At 38.6% G+C, this 21,520-nt stretch overlaps 1 protein-coding gene across 4 annotated transcripts in view; it reads right to left on the bottom strand.

Annotated features, from left to right (window-relative positions):
• Nucleotides 1-14,173: 14,173 nt before the first annotated feature.
• The window catches only part of Bcat1 (branched chain amino acid transaminase 1), an 87,530-nt gene continuing 80,183 nt past the window's right edge, over nucleotides 14,174-21,520 (bottom strand). For 3 of the 4 annotated variants that reach the window (XM_004845749.4, XM_021259092.2, XM_004845750.4), the window contains exon 11: nucleotides 17,017-17,235. In XM_004845749.4, coding sequence (XP_004845806.3) covers nucleotides 17,194-17,235 — 42 coding nt within the window. In that variant the 3' untranslated portion in view covers nucleotides 17,017-17,193. Of the gene's footprint in view, nucleotides 17,236-21,520 lie in introns of all 4 variants that reach the window. The other variant, XM_004845748.4, reaches the window with a different exon arrangement.

The raw sequence follows: 21,520 nt of genomic DNA, 5'->3' as shown, positions 1-21,520 counted from the left end.
CTCAGTGACACCTGGTGACTCTATAATTTGACCCTTGAGGTTTGAGGTTCAGTAGTGCACTATTCTCCTTTAACTAGTTAACTGGTTTTTACTGTACTTGTTAGGAGATGTTTCCAAAGTTCCAATGTGCTAGTATTTGTATGTACCATGTCGTGGATGGATTATTTTTCAGAGTGAACAAGGAACAAATTCTACTTATGGATAAGCTGGTGGAAAGATCCATTTGATAGAGATCAGCCTGTTACACACTCACTAAGAGAAGGACATGAGCATACCTAGACTCAAGAAATAGAACCTGACTTGATAGAACAATCAAAGAAATGGATTTCTTTGTTCCTTGAATACCAACCAATCATAGGTTAGGTTAACCTATGATAATAAACAACTCTCAAGTCTCAGTAATTCCACTCAGATTGTTTTATTATTCATGTGACATATCCAACATAGCTCAGCAAAGGTCTCTGTTAATGTAATCACAGAAGGGTGACCAGGCTTCTGTAACTTATGGTTCTATGATCACTGAAGCAGTGAGAAGGAAGTTTATAGTTGTGTATCACCAATTAAATGCTTCCACTTAGAAGTGACACGGGTCACTTCCAGTCACATTTTATTGGTCAAAACAAATCACAGGCCAGACCTAACTTCCACAGGGAAAGAAATTGCAATCCTAACAGAGGCCCAGAGGGAGAATCAGAATATGTGAAAATAGCTCTAATTATTACTATGCTACTCATTCCCTTTGATTAATCTATACGAGTTTAATAATACCATGTGCTGGGTAGGGGATTTAGCTCAGTGGTTCTGCTGCTTGTCTCGCAAGTGCAAGGTCCCGAGTTCGGTCCCCAGTACCCCTCCCCCCAAATAATAATATCATGTGCTTGGGTAATGTTTGAGAACTTAGGATGCAGTGTTTCAACTGTGTATGAGTGGCCCTGAAGGTCCATGATAATAAGGTCTAATGTTACGTAGATAATCTCTTTGTGATTCCCTCCTTGTTGTGTTCACCATAACTCAAAGAAAGTGGTAAAAAAGGCTATCTCCTATAAGCACATTTAGTTGTTCTTTATGAGAACCTTTTATTGTTTTAAGAAATAAAGTCTTTGTCTACCTCTCAAGAGTTGGCACATTTGCACATACAAATTAATTACAATCTGTTGACTTTGCAGAGAACCAAATTATAAGCTTTTTTTATTTTTGGTTTTTGAGACACAGTTCAGGCTGGGCTTGAACTCACTATGTAGGCCAGGCTGGCCTCGAACTTGCAATGATCCTTCTGCCTCAGCCTCCTGAGTGCTAGGACTATAGATGTGTGCCACCACGGCCAGCTCAGATTGAAAACTTTGAATTTGTTCCAGAAGTTAACAATTTTTACCAGATTTTTTTCTCTTTTGTAACTAATTTAAAAATAATGGCATTATGTGTACCCTTTTTATAAAACCCTTTTATTAAAAAGAGAGAGAAAAATAATTGGAAGTGAAAAAGATTACTATGTTAAAAGATTATTTTGTTGAAAACAACGTTTTTTTAGTTTTCTTAGTTGTAATATTGTACTGTAGTAATGCAAAATGTGTCACTGTGGAAAATGGAGCAAAAGCTGCACAGGATTCCTATAACAAAAGTTCCCATTAATCAATATGTCATCTTGACTTGAATAAGAACCACTTAACAGATTAGTAAAGCTCTGGGTGTGTCTGGATGATTGACAAACAGGCTGCACACTGAAGAGGGAAGACCCAGCTGGATGTGGATGGCACCAACCAATAAGCTTATAGCCTGGACAGAATAAAAAGGGAAAGAAGGAAGTCCTCCGTTTTTCATTGGAGGAGCCCTGGTCTTCACCATTGCCTTCAGAGTTCCAACAGACTCTAGCTTTCTGGCACAGACCTGCACTGGTGGCTCTGCAGTGAGCTTCCAGGACCTCGTCCTTAGACTGCTACTGGATCCTCTGGCTCTCCAGTGTGGAGATGGCCATTTTGGATTCTTTCATTTCTGATCTGACAAATGGCCATTAGGATTCTTCCAATTCTGATCCTGTAAACCTATCTCATAAATCCTTTGTATAATCTACATACAGCTGTAAAGAGCAGGATGGGATCTTTCTAAGGACAAGCATGTGCAAAATACTCGGAGGGAGGAAGCTCTGAGTATATTTGAGAACCTGGAAGTGGGCCAGTATGTCTAGACAGTGGTTAGCTAGGAAAAGACAAAAGATGACACTGGCAATATTGTGGCTAGAGAACCAGTCTAGTAGCTGCAAGAGTTGCTATAGGTGATTGTCAGTTAAGATTGACATGATTACTGATGTTTGTCCTAAATGAAATAAATTCATTATAGAACCAATAGGACTTAAGAGTAGCTGCTCTTCGTCTCTCTGTTGTATGTATCACTACTGTTCACATATTCTTCCATATTCAATTTCCAATAAGAAAGCTAATGGAAGCCAGGCGTGGTGATGCATGCTTATAATCACAGCACTCAGGAGGCTGAGGCAGGAGGATTGCCATGAATTCAAGGCCAGCCTGAGCTACATAGTGAGACCCTATCTCAAAAAGCTGAAAAAGAAAGAAAGAAAGAAAGAAAACTAATGGATAAGAAGGTTAAGCAGATAGAAAAATGAGAAAGGTCAATATTAGAATCTATTGTTAGAGGCCTACATATGGAAATCAAGTGCCAGGACCAAGGAAAGTCCATTGTATATGTATGTGTGTGTGTGTGTGTGTGTGTGTGTGTGTGTGTGTATATATATATATATATATATATATATATATTCTATCTATCTGTCTATCTATCTATAATTATACTCAGGGCCAATTATTACCATGGGAAGGACTCTATGCCCTATGTCTTTTCCGTCTGCCAAAAATTCTTCTAAGAGTACAAATAAGCTATTTATTTATTTATTTATTAGCAATAAGGCCTGAAAAAAAATTAGGCTTGAGTACAATATCCCTTACAGGGATGACTCTAGGATTGAATTTACATTAGAGAAGAAATGATGATCCCAGAAAGAGGTTATTTTCTAGGATTACAGAAGGGAGCACAATAGATAAGTAGCTATATGAAGGATGAAACTTTAGAGGCAACATTTTATTTATTAAAGTTGTGAGGCAGGTGCTTAAATGATGAACGTGTTTCTCTTTATAATGCTTTGGATTCTGTGTATATTTCTCAATAGATTCTTTTTAAAAAGTAGATGATTCAGGGCTAGGGATTTAGCTCAGTGGCAGCATGCCTGCCTTGAAAGTGCAAGGTCCTGAGTCCAATCCTGAGTACCAAAAAAAAAAAAAAAAAAAATGATTCATGTCAGAGTCTCTCTTAGGAATAATTTTTAAGCAAGTGAGCTCTTAAAATGGGAGTCATGAGGAGGGGGAGGGTTGAAAAGACAGTCTGAATGCATTAGTGACAGATTTCTCTGAGCTGAGGAATCCCTGCAGTGGCAGGAGTTAATCTGTTCGAGGGCAGTCCCATAGCTGTGGAGCTGGGCAGGACCAAGGGAGGAGAATCAATCCAGAATTCCTGACTCCAGTTTGGTGCTTGGCACTACCCTACAACTTTCCTGAGCTTCCTTTTTGTTGAGTCACCGAATACAGCATTTCATTTTAATGTCAAAAGAACAACTGGAAATTAGACCTGAAAATGTTAGTCAATGGAAACTTAGAGGGAAAAAAAAAAGCTTTAAAAGATGTCCAGGGGCCAGTCTGTCATTGGACAGACCCCCCGGAGCGTGGGGGGGGGGGGTTGAGGTTGCCCAGCGTTCCCGCCCTAGGATGCCCCCAGCTTTAGTCACTTACTTTAACTTTCTGCCAGGAAGCCCTCCCCTTATATCGCCTTGCTATTTATTACTGTAATTTACTGACCTCAAAAAACTCTGCATGCACTGAGCATGGTGCTACAATGCCTGTAATCCCCCCACTCAGGAGGCTGAGGCAGGAGGATCACTGCAAGTTTGAGGCCAGCGTCAAGCATATAGCAAGACCCTGTCACAAAAAACAAAACAAAAAAATCTGCGTAACTGATCCTACTTAGGGCAGGGAGAAGCTCTGGGCTCCCCCCACTCCACTTGGCAGGGCCCTGTGGAGCCAGGTGCTGAGGGGCACCTCTCTGCATCCCACCTATCACTTGCTTCCCCTGACCCATTAGGGCCGAGATGTGGCTCAGCGGCACCGTGCTTGCCTGGCAAGCCCTAGGTCCTGAGTTCGATCTCCGGTACCGAAAAATAATATATACCTTGAGGGGGAGGGGAAGGAATGGGGTTTTAGCGGTTTTAATTGGACTGGAAGACGGGTCATGTCCCACTACGTCCTTCCAGGAGAGAGGGCAGGACACTGGAATCATGCTCCTTACTGGCCACCACCAGTGTCACTCATCACATTGAGTTCACCTCCCTCGAGAGTGTGAATAAATTTAGGATGGGGCTACAGGTACACAGCCCTCCAGGGTTAGAGAAAAGCGGGAGAATTAAGGCTGAATTGGCCTCCCCTGGGAGCACAAAGGAGAGGCTGCGCTCAGGGGTGATTGCCTATTAGGGAAAACTTAAGACAGCTGAGGTTAAGTTGCTTACCGGGAATGTACTGATGGACAGTGGAAAGCAGATGAGTCTCGTGTTCCTTTGACTGCTTGTGCCCGTGTCTGGATGAATAAAAGCGGGGTGAAGCAAAGCTACAGTCCCCTGGCTGCCCGAATACTGAGCGGCCTCTGTGGTTTTATCACCCATCCTCATTCGGCCCCAGGTCAAGGAGGAACCAAGGGTCTGGGTCCGAGAGCGAGGCCACCCAGCGGGTCGGCTCCAGGAGACGGACTCCGGCTCCAGGTCGCCCACAGGTGATGACTGATCTCCGTTCAGAAGCATGCAGTTTCAATGCACAGTGATGAGAAACTTATTTTATGATCTTTTCATCAAAAGCTTGATTTTGGTAGGAGGGTGGGGGAAAAAAAACATGAGAAAAGGAAAACACGGAAACAAAGCTTTTGTAAATAGGGTGGAGGGGTGGAAGGGAGGAAAGGGGAATGGGAAAAAAACAAGAACCAAGATATATCAGGTACAGGTATAAATCTCCAATGACGAATGGGATCATAACGTATACCTAAAATGAACCAATAAACTTATGGGGGGGAAGCATGATTGAAAAGTTAAAAAATAGGGACAATAGAGACAAATACCATGGCTGAAGAGAAAAAGACACCAAAGAAATCATTGTAATTGATTATCCTGAAGGAGGAAAGCAGTGGGGCAGTGTTAGTATCAGACCCAGAAGTCTGAAAGGGGCCTCGCTGGGAAGGGCCAAGGGCATCGTCTGGGTCCTCAGTCTGAAGGGTGAGAGAAGCAGAGTGCTCTGAGACGCCTAAGGGAGTAGGGACAAAAGCTAAGGAGAAAGAATGAGGCAGGCACCAAGAACAGACCTTGGAATTTCATCTAGAGAAGCAAAGATTTCTGGCAACCGAGTAATAACATTTTAAGGTATGGAAGGAAGTTATATAAGGAAAATTGATTTTTTTTTTTTGAATTTGTAATGTCTGTAGCTGAAATATGAAAATATTTTTGTTGGCTACCAAAAAGGATTTAAGCTTGAGAGTAAAGTTCTTAACACTTTAGACGTTAGAATGATTTTCTGTTAAGGCCAGCTGCATCTGCTGCTCCGGTGATAGTGAAAAAGGAACAATTCCTCCCATCTGTGCTGGGTTTGATGAAGTCCAGACGGATATAAGAATTGCTTCTAATCTACAGTAGGACAAAGAACTATGATTCCACTAGGATACAAACTCAGCTGACTTGGCTCTCAGCACCTTGATTTGGGGTTCTAAGAAATCTGCTACACTCATTAACTGGGGAAGGGGTTGGGGTTCCTTGGAACCAGTCCTGCACCTGCAGTACCTCTTAAGAGGATTCACTTTCCCCAGTCAGGTTATCAGCCAATCACCCGTCCTCGGCAGAGAACTTACAGTACATGAAAGGAAGCACTTATCTGAGCAAGCATCCAAGAAGCTACCAAAGAGCTGCAGCTTGGCTGGATATCCCGTTGATCCTAATTGTGTGTATATGCCCAGCGGCTGTACAAAGGCTCCAAATATAAAGCATAAATAGTGTGCAGGAATTCACTAATTAAGAGCCTCCTGTTATTTCCTGTGTGGTAAGTTTTATAGACCACCACGATAACTTTCTCACACAAGGCAGAGACAGAAGGGACGTGAAGGAAGTTCCGAAGAAATTAGCCATTTAGAAGAAGCATTTCATATTCCAACCTACCTAGGTTGAGTTTTGAGCAAACTCTAAGGGTACCTTGAGTACAGTGATGTAAAGTCGCTACAGTTTCAGAACTAATTCCTTTATGTAATGTTTCTGTTTTTCAAATGAATCTTGTCTCCCAACCTGGCAGTGGTTTCTCAGGAGAGCGCCTCTATTTGATGTGGCTCTGTTATGCTTAGCAGTTTTTCGATCAGGAGTTTCCACTTTGGATGTGCAGATGAATCATCTTGCTAAAATGCAAGTTCTCACTCAATAGGCCTGAGAAGGGCCTGAGAGTCAAGGGTTTCTGATGCTGTTGGTTTGGTAATGATGCTTTGAGTAGCAAAGTACTAGATTACTTCAAAACTGATCCAGTAGGTGCAATTTTTGATTCTGAAAGATAACTCTTAAAAAAAAAACAACCCACACAACAGGAAATGAGGATGATTTTCACAGCTAAACGGTTGCCTCTTTGGGCCAAGAGGGAGCTCTTGTAAACTAAGAGCTTGAGAGCAAGCTGGCAGACAAAGCACTGTAGACCAGAGCCTGGCAAACCTGCAGGAGGGAGGTGGGAATCAGCCCAAATAACCATTCCCAACTGGTTATGGCAAACTCGAGTCTAATCATGGTCATTTTCAGTATCTAGAATTACAGACCAATTGCTGGGGTCCACAGGTAATCACAACCGAGCAAAGGGGAATGATTTTCTTCCAAAGGTAACAATCTACAAAAGCACCAAAACTGGACCCAGCTCTATTTGGTAGAGAGGAGACAAAGTCCTGGTTTGAGGAAGTGGTCAGGCCCTGGCCAAATAGGCTGAGGCTCAGAACATGGTGCTTGTTCCACACAACTATCCAGGGCAGAGATGTCAAGCAGCACAGACTGGGTTGGGGGTTAGGGAGAAAGCTTCTCCACCTTTGTGTGCTCCAGGGGCTCATCCAGGAGATCCTAGAATCAGTGATAGCAAACCTTTTAGAGCTTTCCATGATAACATACAGTCCACTGCAGCGTGCATGCCGTAGTTTTGCCACCACTGCAAAATGCTGGGGTTAGAGCGGCAAAACTCATTTCATGCTCTTGGACCTCAGCCGCTAATTAACTAATTAATGTTTCTAATTAACTCACAGTCTGGAGGAGAGGGAGCCTGCAAACCTGAAGTCTTCGGCACCTGGAGCTGGGGGGTGCTTGAAGACAGAAGGCACAGGGATGACAAATACGTTGTGCCTATGAGATATTAGGCCCTATGCTGGGTGCTAAAAACATACTATTTACACATGATTAAAGAATTTTGTCCTGGGAAGATAGGAAAGTGACTTAGGCAATCTTTTTAGTCTAGTGGGGGATACTGACATAAATGCAAGTTCTACTAGCCACCCAGAAAGAAATGGAATGAATGTGCATGGAAGGGAAATATAAAAGCAGAACTACGTGTAGAGTTTGTGCACTTAATAGACTACTAGACATTCCAATCAGTGATCAGCAAGAAGGGCAATTATTAAATAAGATCAAGAGGAGGGTTACTGGTGCTAGAAAGTTTGCATTAAACAAGGGAAATGCAGAAAATGCAAACATTAACCAAAGAAACTCAAGAAAAATACTATTCCTTCTCAGGAAAAATTGTGATCAGCTTCTGTGAGAACAACCAATTTAGGAGATGTACCAATTCCTGACCCCCTGACCTAACCTCATTTGGCTTCCACTTGTCTTTTAAATGGATGACTGGTCAAATCTCATTGCAGAAGCAGACCAATATATTCTCTCTATTCAGGAGTTTACAAAAACTGTCTTTTCTTAAATAACTGTCTTGACAAATATAACTTTAATATGTGCAATACAGGGAACTAAAAGTCAAACTGTTGACAAAAGTGTTTCCTAAGTCAAGCACAGCGGGGGGAGCCACCAGTATGAGGTTGAGCCTGCTGGCTGTCACCTTGTGTGAAGTCAAGCATGGTCAGAAGACACCACGATGTTCAGTGTAGACGTGAAACATGACTTTTATCATTAGTGTGACAGTTTACTTAACAAAATTATCCTTTCCCTCAATTATACCAAAAAAACCTTTCCATCTATTTTTAGACACTGCATTCTTAGGGCAAAGATCAAGCCAGAAACACTAAGCTAGTAATAAGGATCATTTAACACTCAGCAGTATTTCCCTCGTTGATCTCTGAAATTTCACTTGTGATGCCTGCCTTCATTTAGTTGGTTTGTGTTGTGCAACAACCTGGGAATTCTTACTTCCTCTTAGGAACTATGTTTGCAATTGGAGTAAGCCATCATGGGTGCCTTATATGATTAATTTTCTGAAGTGCTTGGCATGCTTTGTGTCAGATACCTCAGTCAGGAGGAAATAATACTGTACATGGTTTCCTTCCTCAGTAGACAATTCTGACCATAAGAATGTTATCTGCGGTTGTATTAGGGGTCTATACGGAAAGTGAACAAATAGACGTTATATCTGTATCACGTGCCTCTGTATCTACCTATCAAGATTTATTTTAAGCAATTCAGTTGTCTCCTGGATTGTGAGAGATGGCAACACCAAAATCTATAGGGAAGTCAACAGTTTAGAAAATCTGGAAAGAGTTGATGTTGTAGTTTTAAGCATTAAATTTGTAGAGCAGGTAAAGCAGGATGGAAATGTCAGGCAGGGTTACTGTGCTGCAGTTCTAAAACCAGATTCCTTCTCTAGGAAAGCTACCCTTTGTTCTTAAACTCTATGACTGGATGAGGCTCATCATTATGAAGGGTGACTGACCTTTATCAAAATCTACTGACTTTTTTTTTCCAGTGCAAGGGAATGAACCTAGGGCCTCATACACGATAGGCAAGCGCTTTACCACTGAGCTACATCTCCAGCCCTAGGTGTACTGATTTAAATATTCATCACACATGAAGATTCCTTTATAGCAACATCTACACTGGTGTTTGAGCAAGTAACTGGACAGTGTAGCCTAGTCAAATTGACACATAAAATTATCCATCATGGTTTTTGCATGTGGAAAACAGACCTACTAAACTCTTAAAATTGCTATTATGATCTGCACTGCACCCCCCTTTAGAAAACTTATTCATGATCACAGGGTCAGCCAGTGGCTCTTTACAATTAATTAGTAGGCCACCTGCATGTTAAGAAAGATGTTATGTATCACCAGGACTTGAATAAGTCATATGAAAGTATGTATCACCTTTGTCATTATCATTAATGTCTTTTTGGGGGGGTGGAACTAGGGATCAAACTAAGGACCCTGCTTGCCAGAAGACATGGCACCACTAAGCTACATCCCCAACCCATGAATTAGTCTTTAATGAGAAATGTTTAGTAGATTAGGTAACTTTAAATTAATTGCAATCGCTTTTTAAGCAGTTCAGCTTTAAAAACTGGTATATTGCACTTGGGATACAATCAACATGGGTCTTAAAATTAGTATTTTTTTACCTTACTTTTCAAGGACCTGTTGACTTGGTAACAATGATCTTTGGAGTGAATGACCTTGGGTTTTAATCACTATAGTCCCGCTGTTTAGACATAGCGGGAGCACAAGCCCAGGTGATTAGAGACAAAAGAAGTTGTCCACACCTGGCTGTGGGCTTTTTAATCAAAGGAATGCAAATCTGTAACTTTTTAACAAAAATGTCAGGGTGCAATAGCACTTTTCACCTAAAATGATTTATGATATAAAGCACAGATCCCCCGTCAGGTATGTGGAATCATATTTTTGATTTGAAAAATATGCTGAAAATCACATTGAATCAGCGTAGCAGAAAAATCATTACAAAAGTTGGAAATCCTCCCCCTTTTCTTTTTGATCCTGACTAAATCAATGCAAAAGGGTCACTTCCTACCCTGGAGACTGCTGTCACCTCTGATAAATTATGTAAGCTCTAGCAAATATATGTCATCACCCTCTGAAATGTCAGTTCTCTCTCTTGTGGGAGTTAGACAACTGACAGTTAGCTAACTTGACTAACAACTTTCACCTGGACCTTCCATACTGCGCTTTTCACTTTAATTTTTTTTTGTTTTTGCATGTAACTTCTCGATGAGATCTTGACAAAGGACAGTATTTTTACAGGTAGACAGGCTCTAGCAGTTAAGTGCTCTTTAAAACACAGATTCAAGAACTTTGGAAGCTTTGAGTAATCTGTCTGGAAATAATTTTTTAAACCATGATAGACCCAACTAACAAGACTTAACATCTAAGCTGCATATTGTGTAGTTTACGGAGTCCGCTATTCCTGAAAAAAAAACATAAGAAAATGAAATATACAATCCTCAGATGTATTTGAATTTGCCTTTATTCTCAGAGACAGGTATTTTTGAGATGATACAAATAGTATTAGTCCGATTGGTGCTAAAAGGATCTATTACTGATGTTCTGTAGATTTTGATCAAATAGCTTTTACAAACTTTCCAAAGTTTATTTTATTCTAAATCTAGTTAACCACATACTCGTATATGGTTTTATCAAGGAAATATATCCATTATGACAGAAAATGGGGAGAGGTAATCATATCCCATTATTCTGTGTAAAATTCAAAAGACAAACCTAAAGTTTACTGATAAAGTCATGACCAAAAGGATGATTTAAAAATGTCCCTTGTACTTACTCAAATGTTTGAAGGGTGAATTATATTTAGGGTTTCAGGTCTTTCTTGGTGTATTCAATCTTTTTCACTCTCTCACTGTCGTTTTGGTTTAAAAATACCACAGTATGCTTATATCCCCTGACCAAAAACCTTGGGACATCATAAAATGGTAATGAAGCATTATTATTTCATGCACACAACAATGCCAATTTCATGAGACTACACAAACAGGACTTCTTTAAGTTGTTTTATTGATGACAGAAACTGCATAATTACAGATTTGATGAGGAACCTGCAAACATAAAGAATGTGTCTGTTGCCAGCAAAATACAATTACTCCAGGTCCTTTAGACAAACAAATATAGAGTTCTTCACACCAGATGGCTCTTGGGCAACAAAGCCATTTTAGAATGTTTAATTGTGCTTCTAACAAAACCTTCACAGAATGAGGTAGTTTCCTTTACCCACTGTATTCTCTGCATTCCCATTATTACATTGTAGCCAGCTTAAATCCTTTCAACATAACCTTTAAACAATTCATGAAAGCCAACCCTCCTTTACAAAGTGTTTTCATTTCCTTCTACCTACTTTTTGTTTCTACTTTTTTTTGTGGTACCAGGGATCGATACCTACTTTTGCTTATAGAGAATTCAAGAATGACTACACAATTAGAGGAATATGGCAAGCAGAGATTCTACAAATTCCACAGTTAAAATGATCTTCTGTTCCTATCTATACGCTCTAATTTTAAAACATTCTCAAACTACTTATTCGCCTTCAGGCACCACATCAAATAGGCACAAGTTCTTTGAAAATGTGGGTCAGGCTCCAGCTCTGTGTATTAGCTGACTCGGTGAACTGTGTGTCATTCATTGTTGTAATCAACAGGGAAACATCTGCAGAATTTATAGATGCCAACAGGTTAGCTAGCTTATTTTAAAGATGTGATTCAAATGTGTCATACTTCTGAAAGAATTCCTACAACTCTTGAAACACTCATGGGCGATGCAGAAATTGAGAATATTTGCATTTCTTAACCCTGAGAATGATTTCAACAACCATGTGAACCCAGTTTGAGAAAATTGCAACATGTTGCACATTTCAGGAAAAAGCTAAATAATAATCAATTTCCAAATCTGCTGACTTTTATCAAGGAAAGGATGTATGTGTGGTAAATAGTTTTTCTAAGCAAAAAATAGCCATAATCTACTCCTTGTCACTTATTTGGCTTCAAGATGTTTCATGAATCTTAGAATAAAATGGTTGAAGAAATGATACAATAGATCTTATAGACAGTGCAATTATAAAGCCTCATCCAAACTGGTTGCAATCTAAAGTGGTATCTACCAAACACAACGGTCAGACAATAAGCTCAAGACTGTGGCCAGATTCTAATATCATATGGACTGGCCACTAGTGTTACTTCTTAATGGTACTATTTGCATTTGGCACTTATTAAAGGCTGAAGATCCCAGTGCCTGGTAAAATATGGAAAAGGCTCTTTTGGACAACATAGAAGTCAACTTGATTTTTCCCCCTATCATTCTTTCTCTTCTCTACCTTCATGTGTTCTTTCTCTTATAACTTCTCTCATTCATTTTTTTCCATAATTCAGTAACAGGCAACAAGGAACCTAACCATTGTGATACTGGATAGCCAGAAAAAGTTGTCAGTGAAAAGTATAATTCACTCCTATAGCTTACATTAATTCTTACCATACCAATAGTGGATTACAGTAGGCAACTTAGATTTTAAGTCTTGTTAGTTGGGTTTATCATGGTATGAAAAATATACCTCCTGACAGACTCAAGACTTCCAAATTTCGTGAATGTATGTTTTAAAAAGCACTTTAATTGCCAAGACTGAAATTTCATGCATTTATTGGAAAATATGTTTGCATCGGGGGCCGAGGATTTAGCTCAGTGGCACCATGCCTGTCTCACAAGTGCAAGGTCCTGAGTTTGATCCCCGGTACCAAAAAAAAAAAGTGTTTACATCTATTTGACCCCTGTGAATTACTCACCCACAGACACCATCCTATTGGTATGTTTCATGATCAACCTCCCCAAATAAAATACGAGAAGCCTTTTATTATGTTCTATATGCTAATGAGGAAAAATGAATTATCATATCTATCTTTGCATTTTAAGGGGGCTTTGTGGAAATGATGAAAATTAATCTCTTTCCAATAGTTTTCTTTTTTTGGTACCAGGGATTGAACTTGGGACCTTGCACCTGCAAGGCAGGCGGTGGCACCACTGAGTTAAATCCCTGGCAATATTTAGATGGCCTTTCTTATTAAAAACTTCAAACTGAAAAATCATGGTTACATGAAAGATTTTTTTCTAAGTAGCTGGATTTATCACGTTCAAGCTAACAGTTTAAACAGCTTGATTCATATCAACATTTTCTAGAAAAATTCACTCTAGGATCACTCATTTCAATATTATCTGGGTTTGAATTTTAAAAGATCAGCAAGTTTGCTGAAATCTGCAGTATTCTGCAAGATGTTCCATAACATTACTCCAGAAGAATAGACAACAAACATTCTAGGTTGACAGCAAGTCATAAACCAGGAGGTAATTCATGCCACACACACAGTGGATTAATAACCTTAAATATTAACCTTACTGAGGAGTTTTGCACTAGAGATGCAAAAAGGAAAATTGTCCTTAAAAATGAGATGAAATCTTCACTGTGATTTCTTAAGAGATGTGCTCTGGGCCTTCCTCTTTATTATCTTCACTGAATCTTTCACAAATACTGCTTTTATAGCTAAAACTAGTTCAAGTAATAGACTATAAACTTCATGAGGTAATGTTTACATATTATTTATTTTCTAAAACTAACTTTCTATCCTATTGCTTGTTGTGTAAGATGCACTTTTGTGGGTGCTCAACCAACATTTGGCAAATGAATTATAATCTCCCCGATCTTTATCCAGAAATACATACTTTACCACCCTTTGCCTCAAACCTACATGAATTCTACTTGTAGCAAAACAAAGAGACATTGCCATAAAATGTCCACTAAAATTACTTGTCAGCATTACTATTTGTAACAAGTTTTTGCATATGCACAGCAGAGGAAATCCATATTACAAGGGTTCTCTAATCATATTTAGAACCAGGAGATGAAAGAGTTCTTCTGACCCCTCACTAAGCCCTTTGTCTTGGTGCATCTGATGAAATACTACTCTAAATATTTCAGAAAATATCACTTACTGAAAGGGAACAAATGTTTTCAGAGACATTTTTCCCAATCTTAAAAGAGTAAACCAAACGTATAATTTTGAAAAGAAGCAGAACACCATGCCAGTGCATGAACAGGGCAGGTAAAGAAATACGTTTGTTTTAGCAATTGTTTTCATAGCAGAATTCCCCTAAAGTAGATTTGAAACTGTAGGTTTAATAAAAAGTCCTTACAATCATTTGAACGAGGATATACTCATTCAATGGCCTCCAAATGCCCAAGAATGCACAGATTTGAGGCAAATAAGATCATATGTTTAGATACAATTTTAAGGTGAAGAACTTTTACCTAGGGTAACACAGACTGCTCACATCTTCAGGGGAGCCGATGTTTCATGTTACCATGTAGTTTATTTCTTAAAGCAATCTTTTGAGGGGGAAAAAAAAGAATAGAGGAGGTTTATCAAGGTGTGAAAATATGATTCCCTAACAGGATTTCTCAGACATTGTTTTTCTGTGTCCCTTTTCATTTAGAAAGCAAAGGCCAACCCAGATATTATTAATTTATTCATTCCCACCAGCTTCACTGTACTAGAAAGCATGGTACATATCCATCCCAGAAGTTGATTCTTCTTGTGCTGTATCTAGAGTCGAATCCTTGACAAATGGCTACCACAACAACAACAACGAATATCTAACAGGAAATCTTCTTAGGAAATGATCAGATTTTGTCTATATCTGAACACTTCATTTTAAAATGTTGGTTTTTTACTCAAGTGTTTGAGGAAAGCTGACAAACTCAGTCTAAAATGTAAAAACTGGGAAAAGTAGGAGGAAGAGAACATGCAAAATAAGTTAATCATTATCATTTTAAGTGCCACCAGTTCTGTTTATATTCATTCTTATGTGAATTGCTGAATCTCATTTGATCAACACAATTAAACATTAAATAACTGCAGCCAATTATGCAAATATCAGCAACAATATTAATTTGTTGATCTTTTTGAGCAGATTAGCCTCACATGTTCCTAATGTTAGACTATCTTACGCCTTAAATGATCAATTAAGTGTTGCGATAACTAAGTCTTGAAGAATGGATAATTGCCTAGTTATAATGTGGCACTCTTGCCTAATAATATAATGTGACTGTATTATTCCACTGCAATTAAACAAACAGTGCACAAGAGAAAAAAGTGCAGATTTCCCTTCTAAATCTATTTAACAAGTCAGTTCCAAGGTCAATTTCCTCTCGTATTACTTAAAAGAGAATGACAGATACATTCCCTGTATTAAGAAATGTCCAGCTTTTAAGGTGTATATCCTTAGCCCTTACTGAGTCTGGTGGAAAGGGTTCACCATGCTCTCATGTTTTTCTGAAAGAAATCATATAAACATAATGTTCTCCAACTTTCACAATGGGAACACTAAATTTAGAATTGCAAAGTATGACATGTACTTGTGGCAAACAAGTAATTTCCCTTTCTAATAGGAATCAGTCTAGTTATTATGCACTACTTGATAGTTAAAATTACCTGGAAGTCCTGTTGAGATTGCTATATTAAGAATGAGATCAAAAGATTTAGGGAAGGCAAAAGGATTGCGTTAGAACACTATATATGTTCTAAAAGTATCTCAGGCTTAAAAGAGAAGACTTGCCTAAGAGTTCAGATCACCAATTAAAAGCCTCCTAAAAGATATTTTTACTATTCCTTTTCATCTTGGACTTCTCTAATTTTCATTTTACCATTCCTGTCTAAAAAAAACATCCTACAGCTAAAAGTTTTGGAGAAGAATCAAAGCCCATTTGCTATGTTGTTAAATGCCTAAAGGAAAATTTTCCAATGCATCAAACTTTTAGAATGTTTTCTCCACTGCTCAGAAAAGAGAATGAAAAATGATCAGCAAGATGAAAGTTATTAGGACTGAGGGAAACCAAAATACAATGTCTGTGAGTTGACCTTCCAAGGGTAAACGTTTTCTGTCAAGATTTCACTTTGCCCTAGATAAACTAGGGAAGGATACAATCTTTAACTCATAGCTCCTGAACTAGGAAAACATCCTCTGAAATTGCTCCCCCTCCACCATAACCCACATGTTCAATCAATCTTCATTCAACAGAAAAGAGCACCTACAAAAACAAAGTATAAAACCAGAATATCTCTGCATTCTGCCCCTCCCTCCAAATGATTTATTTTGCATTTAACACTTCACATATGACATGTGTCATTTCCATTTGGTTGGTTATGATATTATGAATTCTCTCCAGGGCTACTGCTTCAATTCCAAGAGTCTTCACTCACTATGGCTCTCAGTACCTCTAATGACTTAGGAGTCCATGGAAAATGATAATATGAGGTAAATATTACACACTGACAGAATCAGTCACAATTCTAATAAAGAGGTTTCATAATATAGAAACATAGAAGGTGCACTTCTATAGAAGCTAATGTTTGTTCATTCATTCAATAAGATATTTACTGAGTACCCACTATATGCCAGGTATTGGGCATACAAAGGTCTGTAAGGTATAAAACCTTCAGTCTTACAGTTGCTTGATGAGCAGCCAAGTGCAACACCACGTGGAAAGGACAATGGTGAACATGCTCAGGTTTTACAGGTGCACAAAGTGCTCTTAGAGCAGACTGTGAGGTCAGGGAAAAGGGAGGAAATGTACCTTCAGATGGATTAAGGGCCTGCAAAAACATGTGACAGATATCAAGGGTTTCAAGATCTTGATTTAAGAAAGAAAACAAAATACTTTCTGAGTGTTTCTAAAAATAATGATGTGTCACAAAGAACATTACCTACAGAGTTTATACAAGTCAGCCTCCAGACACACACAAATATCATTTGGTTGAGGCACACATTCTACTAAAGAATCAACATTCTGGATCTGAGTGAAGTATTAAGGGAGGCACTGAAATTACTGAGGAAAATTCTACATTATATGGCTTACATTATTATCTTTCTAGTAAAAGGTAAAGTAAGCAGCTATTCCCAAGTTTACAAAGCAACATCTAATGATTACAACTTGTGTTCTCTTGCACAGGACAAAAAAGAAATCACCCTTGTAACACAAATAAGACAAACTACATTATACACAACTACTGACAGGTTGCTTAAGAAATCTGTCACAATCCAAGTGCAAGAGCCTATTCCAATAGCATACGGTTCATCTGCGGTTCTCATTCAGGATACTACGATTGTCCAGTCACTCTTTTCTTTTCCATACTATAACAAAAGCAAGAAAATATGTTTTAGTATAAAAAGTTCACAATGCAGAAATAGCTTCATACAGCCAAACTTCATACAGCCAAAGCTCACTTTGTGTTTTGAACAATGAAAGCAAATAAATTCATACTGAAAGTAAGATTAGACAGAAAGAGAGCAGAGGAACACAGGCAGGAAGGAGGGGAGAGAAGCCTTACAAAATGATGACACACATCCTTAGGGAGATTTATAAACAACCAAGTACCTGGAAAGAATCACAGATTTTATTTATAATCATTGCTGAATTCAAATTCATAGCTGGCTAAGCATGGCGGTGCATGCCTGTAGTAATCGCAGCACTTGGGAGGCTGCAGAAGAAGATCTAGGGCTCAAGGCCAACTTGGACCACATAATATAATGAGACCATCTCAAGAAAACCTAAAACCAAACCAAACTAAGCAAAAACAACAACAAAAAAGACCAAATTCACAGGTGGTGTGGGCCCTTCATGTAATAATATTTAAGTACATACCTTTTGATCACTATTTCTATATTTTGCTTCTGCTTTCAAAATGAATTAAATTTACCTATGGTTCTATTTTCTGCAAAGAAGTACTGCTCAGAGAGCATTCCCCTCTCAACTGGAATCAACATCTCCTGGCAACACAAGAGAAATGTAAATTCCCAGGTCCCCTCTCAGGTTTATGGGATAACAAACTTTTAGGATGGGTCCCAATAATGTCCACGTCCACAAGCACTTCCAGGTCATTCTAACATACGCTCAAGAGCATTTTATCTTTGTGAACAAAAATATTAAAGTGACAATTCTAGATTCCTTTTTTGCCCCTGTGGTACTGGGGATTGACCCCAGAGTCCCACTGAGCTACATCCCCATCCCTTTTTAAATTTTGAGACAGGGTCTCAGTAAGTCATTAAGTTGCCCAAGGTGCAATCCTTCTGCCTTAGCCTCCAAGACTACTGAGGTTATAGGTGTGTGCCACAATGCCCGGCTGTCCTCGTGCATCTTGACAGGAATTTTGGTCTCTAAGTCAATTTTTGGTGCTGTTAGCATCCCAATTTTTCTTATTCCTTCAAAAATTATTTAATATCATATCTCAATTTGGTTATTGCAGTAGCATACGATTTGCTTTGAAAAGAAGCTTGAATTTTAATCCTTGAAACTATTAATGAAGCAAAATATTTTATCTAGGCAACTGAAAGCTAGTTCTATAGTCAAGTCATTCAATTAACATTGGTGTTTACCAAGCTCTCACCCTTTGGGCAATTATGCACACTAGCTCCACTGTGTTGGGAACTTTACAGACTTGTTACTTCATTTGATCCTCAGAGGAAGCCTACATGGTAGGAACAGTGTGACTGCCCAGCCCATTCTGTCTCTGCTTCTTGGCTTGAGATGTGACCACTTGCTGTCATGCTCTCTCATCATGGCATCTGCCTCTGCGGGGCTGACCAACAAAGCCTGCTGATCTTTGACCGTGAAGCTCCAGACCTGTGAGCCAAATAAACCTTTTCTCTTTATGAAGTTAGCTGCCTCAGGTATTTCATTTTAGTAACATGAAGCTGACTAATACAACATTATTCAAGATATTTCTCCTGTCTCGTCTTAGAATGTCTTAATATACCAAAGCAATGTTTTTTGTTGTTGTTTTTGTATTTTCTTGGCATCTTGGCTATTCATTCTTTTATTTTCTCTGAAGAAACATTAATGCCTGTGTACCCTGCCCTTAGCCTTGTGCTGAACCCCAGGGATAAAAAGGAGATAAACAATTCCAACATTTCAACAGCCCTAGAAGAGAGACAAGATTGTGACTAGTTATAAATAATTTAAGGATCTAAGACAGTTGTGGCAAAACTACAGCATGCGTGCTGTAGCACGCTGTCAGTATCATCGAAAGCTCTAAAAGTTTGCTATCATTGGTCTAAGATGATAATCCCCGGCTCTCTGAAAAGTGGAGGAAGGTAAAGCATTTAAGTAGGTTAATGTATCTGAACCACTGGAAAGCAATATTGTTCCAGAGAGTTGTAAAAGGATAAATATTGAAGGATAACCAAGACCTTATGAGGTAACCAAACTAGAAGGTACAGCCAAGGCAAGTGGCATCAGAGAGCATAGCACACTGGGAGAAGACTCCAAACAGCAGGAGCGAGGATAAAAAAGACCATGAGTAACTGGAACAGCAAACAGAAATGGGAGAGAAAAATAACACAGACAACATGCCTAATATTCTCCAAGTTTAACTGTGGATAAATACAAAAACAGGCATGTTTTTCTTCATTACTTACAGAAAGAAAAAAATGTTCATTGGAAATGTTCCCCATCTAAGAGTTATTTGTAGAGTAATCTAAGTCCCAGGGAGCTACATGGATAATTAGCTAATTGGATGAATACTTAACCTCAGAGAATCTTACTCAAATACAGAAGTTAAAACGAAAAGCAAATCTGTGGTTAAAAAGAATTTTCCCCCTGGGTTATATTGGCAAGAATCTTGAATTTTTTGTTTTTAGTGATTGTTGTTCCTTTCTTCTTCAATTTACCAGAGCACTTTGTAGGAAACACTCATGTTTCCATGTAATGCTGAAAGAGATCAAATGTAAATTGTGATGCAATGCTATGCTTTTTCCTCAGTAATTACTGAAACTATTTTTCTTGGAATTGGACAACCTAGTAGCTTGGCTGACAGCACCAATTTGCCATCTTGTAAGAGGATAACTTTGAGACTTTAGGTTCCATACACCCAGCCACAAAATACTTGAAGAAGAAAGAAATGGTTTTAGATTATGAATGGATGGTCTTTTGTTAATTAACAGTTTGGAGCAGATGTGATACTTCTGGTTTGTGGTTAATTTGGAACCACTGCATTATCTCCTGAGATTATATCCTTTTGCACCTTTATCCGTATGGGATTCTGGATGTATCATTAGACTTTAGTGTTATTAACATGGCAGTTCACTACCTAGAGTAAAACCGAATTATTAACTTCTTAGCCACAGCAATAAAGTTAGAGAGAAAAGTTCAATTTTTTTGTTCCCACATCTTTCTTCATATACATCTTTTACTTTTAAACTTTTTCACATGGGCTCACATTTATATTGAGTGTCTATTTTAACCTTCCTTTATATCAGTGTGGTTTGGCTTTTTTTTTTTGTCTTTTTCACTGTCATGTCCCCAGCACCTGGAGTAACCTCCATACATCCATACATTCCATACATCCATTTGTTGAATGAATCATTCAAGAACGTTTTCTTCAGTCACATTCTTCTGGCCTCATTTGACTTTAAACAAAATGTGCTTTCTGAGAACTTTGGTAACAGCTTTCCAACTTGCCCCAAAATTGTGTGTTTGGGCTTCTTTTATTCATGCTATTGGATCCTAATCCGTATTTGTCACCACTTAATGTTGATGAGTCATATTTGTTTTTTTTGGTACCGGGGATCAAACTCGGGTCCTTGCACTTGCAAGGCAGGCGGCGGAACCACTGAGCTAGATCCTCGGCCCATACTCCTAGCAATTCCTTCCTTACGCAAAGATTCATGATTATGTCCACTGAACACCTCTGCTTAGGTCTTCCAACCACAAATTTAATAAAGTTTAACTTTTCTTTTACTTAGTGACTACTTTTTTTTGTCAACTCTTTGCAATCAAATCAAATAAGTTTAAATTTTCTTACTTCTTAAAGTCCCATTTTGTGTATTAATACTATAATATATACAATTTTTTAAATTAAAAAATTATTTTACTTTATTATTTGGAGTCAGGTCTCATGGTGTGAGTGCTGGGATTATAGGCATGTGCCACCACACCTGGCTTAAAATGTACAATTTGTTCAATAAAAATGTCTAAAGCAATCTTTCTTCTGACTTATGACCACACTTTTTCCCCCCTTAAAAAAAACCTCTTAAATCTTGAGTAAAGGCTTTCATAAGGTAGCCAATTATGTATCTTTAAATTCTATTTATGTTTTTTATCCGACAAAAACTGTAATGCTTGTCTTCATCAGATTTACTCAGGAACCCTGAAAAAAAAAGTCTGAACATCAAGGCAGTAATTTTTGTTATCTTTCCAAATTACTTATGTTTCTGTATACAAAGGCAGAAAACAACTGAGTGCCATTTTTCTTTTTTTCTGATACGAAGATACTCCTTTTAGCTTACAGAAAATTTTTATAGAAAGTCTGTGTTGAAGAGAAATGAGACAGCTCACTGATTCAAAAACCATAAGCACCTGGGCATAGTGGCTCATGCTGTACTCCCAGCACCATGGGAGGTTGAGACAGGACTGAGCCCA

Source organism: Heterocephalus glaber, unplaced genomic scaffold (assembly GCF_053883595.1).
Source record: "Heterocephalus glaber isolate CG9 unplaced genomic scaffold, H.glaber_assembly_v1.0 deba00001444, whole genome shotgun sequence".
NCBI classification, from domain to species: Eukaryota; Metazoa; Chordata; class Mammalia; order Rodentia; family Bathyergidae; genus Heterocephalus; species Heterocephalus glaber.
Note: the sequence above shows the minus strand (reverse complement) of the source record. Positions and strands in the feature narration are given on the sequence as shown.